Raw genomic sequence first — 5,441 nt, forward strand, 5'->3', positions numbered from 1 at the left:
ACGGGAGCCTCTCCCTCCTCCTCAGCAGCACTTAGGATGTCCGACTGCAGCTTAGGCCTGCTCCCCGTTGGCAAGTGTACATCCCTCAAGGGCTCCTGGACTGCCAGAGCGATGTCTGGCTCCCAGCTTAGGCTCAATCCCCCCCAGGGAGCGGGCCTAAGCCAGCAGGTGGTCATCCCCCGAGGGGTCCCAGACTGCAAGAGGGCACAGGCAGGGCTGAGGGACATCCCCTCATTCTCCCCCCCCAAGTGCACAAATTTTTGTGCACTGGGTCTCTAGTATTTATATAAAAGCCTAAGTGACCATCTGACTGTTCAACCATTCCTCCCAGTAGCTATGACATGCAATGACCACCAGGGGGCAGACACTCCAAGCAGTAGAGTAGGGAACCCAATTCCTTGTGGAATCAGCCATGGGTTATGTTGCTGCTGGGCACTGTTCAACCCAAATATGGTTCACCTGCGCCTCAAACCAGGAAAGGAGGGAGGAGGAGCCAGTGGGTGTCCTGGTCCTGGGGGCTGCTCCTGCAGGAGGGGTCTCACAATCTGGGACCCTAGGGGGGGGATGTCCGAGAGCCAGTTTCAGCCCAATCCCTGCAGGCCAGGCCGAGGGTCCCCACTGGTGCATGAATCCATGCACCGGGCCTCTAGTAACAATATAATGATGGGATATATGGAGCTAAAAAGTCATAAATCAGGATGATACATTTTTCTGGGATATGTCTAAATGTAAGGATTAGTGAAACAAACCAGAAAAATATGTATGAGAATGGTAGAGATGGAATGAAAAGTTGCATGTAGAAGGAATAATATTTTCATGAGAAACAGCCTGGGATCTTTGAGAAACAAACTCTTTGAATGTGGCTATCCTATAGATTAAAGATGACTCTGGAGATATATGAAAAAGTAGGCATAAGCCAGATTCAGAATGCTAAATCCATTGTGAGTCATACTAATGGAGTTTAGTCTTGTTATTATTTTTTTAATCCTCCCCCAAAGGTATGTTTATATTGATTTGTAGAGAGAGAGAAAGGGGGTAGATAGAGTGAGAGAGTGAGAGAGTGCTGGGGTCCAACCCCAGCAGGTCCAGGGGTCCCCAAAGGTGTGGACAGAGTCTGCGAAGGAGGAATGACATGGAGACAACGTTCAGTTGATCAGCAGCCTAGCCAGGATCTCTAGCCAAGTTCTGGTCAGGATCTCCAGCGAAGTTCTGTAGCCATGTTCCCTCGCTAGGTTCTCCAGCCAGGTTCAGTCACCAGGTTCTAGTCAGGTTCTCTTGCCATGTTCTATCCAGGTTCTCCAGCCAATTCCTGTAGCCGGGTTCTGTCCAGGATCTTTTGCCATGTTCTCTCGCTAGGTTCTGTCTCTAGGTTCTGTGTCTAGGTTCTTCAGCCAGGTTCTCTCGCTAGGTTCTGTTTCTGGGTTCTGTTGCCAGTTTCTGTCCAGGATCTTTTGCCATGTTCTGTCTCTAGGTTCTGTCTCTAGGTCTGTGTCTAGGTTCTATCAAATATCTTAATTTAAGAATATTTACTGCATGTTAATAATATTTTGGCTGTAGTGGGTTAAGTCAAGTATATTAAAATTAATTCTACCTGTATCTTTTCCTTTTTTAATGTAACTAAAATGAAAAAAATAGCTTTGTGGTTCTTATTATATTTATATTGGATCACATTGTCAAATAGATATAGTATATATTTTTTAATCTTTCAAAAGAAGGTTACCTTTTTTGAGCAAAAAAGTAAAGGACACATTGTTGAGGACAGATTTTAAGAGGAGGACTGTTATATTTAAAAAATAATACTGTTAAATTTCTTAATATTTTAATAGCTAACAGATTCACATTTGATATTATAGAATTTACACTAGAAATTTGTTGTTTAGGCAGCAAGAACATGAATGAAGGCTGTAGAGATCTACTACTTGACTAAAGCAGTATAGTAATTTTCTGTCTCATTCCCCAACTGGATTTTTCCACTGTTAAGGTGGATTCTATATCCCAATATAGTTTAGAAAAAAAATGTAATATTTAAAAATGTTTTGTCATTAAGCCTATTGGTATTTTCTTCAAGTTGTAAGAAATTTGAAAAAACCTTTCTCACCTTCACAATTATATTTCATTATTTAAATCTTTATTGTGGTATAAGCTCTAAGGAGTCATGTCTTACTTAATTTTTACTGCTAATTTATCAGCCAGTTGTTTTAATAATCATTGACAAAGTTATTTCTCTACTGGTGTAAAATGCCACCTTTTTCATATACAGAATTGTTACATATAATTGTTTCTGCAACTAATAAATGTTTAAAAAATGAATTTCTGGGTCAAATAGCCCAAGGTTTAGTAATGAAAGGAATTACAGTTAGTATCTTCTAGCATTTTGCTTTACTAATTAAGATTACTTTCATTCATGATTGTAGCTAATCTGGTTAGGTTAAATACCGGATTTTCTTAATATAGAATTAATTTAAAATCTGAATTTTGCTATTGCAAGTACACTTGGGGCTTTAGCCATAAAGAATTACTTACATAATTATTTAAGTTTTTCATTCAAAGAGATCAAGTCAGAGAAAAGGTATCAGTGGGTTATTTTATTCGTGTTGCTTACATTTTAGGTGATCTGTAAGTCTGATGCCCCAACAGGGGATGTTCTTCTTGATGAAGCTCTAAAGCATGTTAAGGAGACTCAGCCTGCAGAAACAGTCCAGAACTGGATCGAATTACTTAGTGGTGAGTTTCTGTGTATAAACTAGAATTTGAATTATGTTCAAAAGTTTTTTTGTGAAAGTTTAAAATCCTTTCGAATGGAACTTAGACACAATAGCTACGAGTTTGTTTAGTTATTTGGTCTAAGTTGTAAGTTAGTGACTGAATGGGGAAAATAGTGTTTTTAAAAGTTCATGCCTTTTAACAAGACTGAGCAGCTGTTGAATGAAATGTAATATTATTCTTTAGAGCTCCCATCATTCTTTATCAGAATTACCTCATGTCACCTTATTCTGGGTAGGTTAGGTTAAACTGTGGTAACAACCCCAAAACCTTAATGGCTCAAAATAATAGTTTATTTCTCACTCATCTGTTGGTCAGTCACAAGCCACTTCATTCTCACTTTGGCAGGCAGTGGGACTGTCACCATCTTGAGCATTGTTACTGTTGGGAAGGGAAGATGAGCATGGCAGATCTCTCAGGCTCTTCAGTTTCTGCTCAGAAATGACACATGGTTCAGATTTCATTAGTCAGAGCAAGTCACATGGCCTCCCCTAAGTTTAAGGAGCTAGGAAGGTGTGAATGTAGTGGAGAAGAACCTGAAATATTTGGTTGACAGCACTAATGCTACTATTAAGTTATTTGTGTATTTGTCTAATCTTCTAGATAGAGAGCTCTTTCTGTATAGGATCTAAGTTACCTTGTTCTTCCTCTCTACTACTCTTATATAAAACATATCTTCTGCACATAGTTGACCTTGAACAACATGGGTTTGAACCCTATGGGTCCAATTATATGTGGATGTTTTTTTTCAATAAATGCTGTAAATGTATTTTTTCTTTCTTAAGACTTTATTTTTTTAAAATATATTTTATTGGTGTTTTTACAGAGAGGAAGGGAGAGGTATAGAGAGTTAGAAACATCAGTGAGAGAGAAACATCGAATAGCTGCCTCCTGCACTCCCCCTACTGGGGATGTGCCCACAACCAAGGTACATGCCCTTGACCGGAGTCGAACCTGGGACCCTTCAGTCCGTAGGCCAACGCTCTATCCACCGAGCCAAACCAGTTAGGGCTCTTATGGCTTTCTTAATATTTTCTTTTTCTGGCATACTTTATTGTAAGAATACAGTATATAATACATATAACATATAAAATACATGTTAATTGACTTTATGTGTTATAAGTAAGTCATCTGGTCAATAGTAATAAGTGGATTTTAGACTGCTCAGGGTTCAGCACCCCTTCCCCATGCATTGTTCAAGGCTCAGCTGTACATGTATTGTTATTTCATGTTCAAATGTATTGCTGCTTAAAGTAACTGTTTTTGTTTTGTTTTTAAAGTAACTGTTTTAAACAACATGTGGACTTTGTCAGAGATCAGTAATTAACATGTCATTTCTCTCAGTTTCTCAAATAATAGTCCCTATTATGAGGATATTCTATTAGTAAAAAATTTTGAGTTTTGCATGTTTGTTTATTTAAAAATTGAATACACATATTACATTCTTAGCTAAGAGGGCAACAATGGGCACCTTACATTTAGGACAGGGTGTATTCTTTTTTTGTTTGTTAATCCTCACAGTAGAAGGGTGGTGAAGGCCTGGGATGGGGGCTAGCTGGAGGGGATTTATGGGGGGGGTATGTAATACTTCCAGCCATTCAGATTAAAAAACAATCTTCACAGGTTATTTTTTCCATTGCTTTTCAGAGGGGAAAGGGGGAGAAGGAGGGGGAGAATGTGAGAGCAAACCCACAACCCAGGTACTTGCCCTTATCAAACCTGAGGCATTTAGGTGTGTGGGCTGACACTCTGACCACTGAGCAACACTGGCTAGCTAATCAAACTTATTCACAGGTCATTTTGATAATTTTGAAATTTTGTTTTTGACTGCCTTCTTGTAGATCTGGTAAAGTTTTTTTACCTCATTCAGTAAGGAAAAACTTGAATTCTTTCCCTTCTTTGTGCTTTTGATATTGGGGATAATTTATAATTTCTTTTGAAGGGATCTTAAAATTACCTTGCACATTTGATGAGGATTTGTTTGTTTAAAACTAAGTAATATGAACCCACAAATCCACTTACTTAACACATGACAAAACAATATAGCACTGTGGCCCACCCATTGCCAACCCTCTCTGGTTAGCCTTCTTCCACTTTTGCCTTTGGGGCATCTGACAGACTCACAGAGTTTAACAATAGGGTTCTCTGAAAGTGAAGGAACTCAAGAAGAAGTCCTTGGAGCTTTAGTAGTTGGAGGAGGAAATAGAACTTGGTTTAGGCCTGTGAAGGATCAGAATGAGACAGAAAGAGGGAAGCATTCCTATTCAGAGGGATTACAGGAGTACCGTATTTGCCGGCGTATAAGACGACTGGGCGTATAAGACGACCCCCTAACATTTCCACTCAAAATACAGAGTTTGTTATATACTCGCTGTATAAGACTACCCCCTCTTCCGCACACCTTCCACACACCAAATAAAAGGTAAAACAATATCAGATTTGATTTTAACATTTTAATTTATATTCAAATGCTTATGACATGCAGGAAAACTGTCACAAGGCTGTATGTAATCAAACATATACATAAAACAGTGCAAGTTTATTACCGGTAAACATACCGGTAATTCACTAAAGAAAACACACTCTATAGACTGGTACCGTAGATGCTTCTCAGGAACACAGGCAAGCAGCCCACAACCTAGAGGGACTGTCAATGATAGAAGTAAGATAACAAATAG

At 39.0% G+C, this 5,441-nt stretch overlaps 1 protein-coding gene across 1 annotated transcript in view; it reads left to right on the forward strand.

The window, feature by feature from the left end:
• Nucleotides 1-5,441, forward strand: part of GOLPH3 (golgi phosphoprotein 3) — a 19,605-nt gene that overhangs the window by 8,590 nt on the left and 5,574 nt on the right. Inside the window, exon 2 of the mRNA XM_015563102.1 lies at nucleotides 2,610-2,724. Coding sequence (XP_015418588.1) covers nucleotides 2,610-2,724 — 115 coding nt within the window. The remainder of the gene's footprint in view (nucleotides 1-2,609; nucleotides 2,725-5,441) is intronic.

The sequence above is a fragment of the Myotis davidii genome, unplaced genomic scaffold, assembly GCF_000327345.1.
Source record: "Myotis davidii unplaced genomic scaffold, ASM32734v1 scaffold135, whole genome shotgun sequence".
In the NCBI taxonomy this organism is placed as follows: domain Eukaryota; kingdom Metazoa; phylum Chordata; class Mammalia; order Chiroptera; family Vespertilionidae; genus Myotis; species Myotis davidii.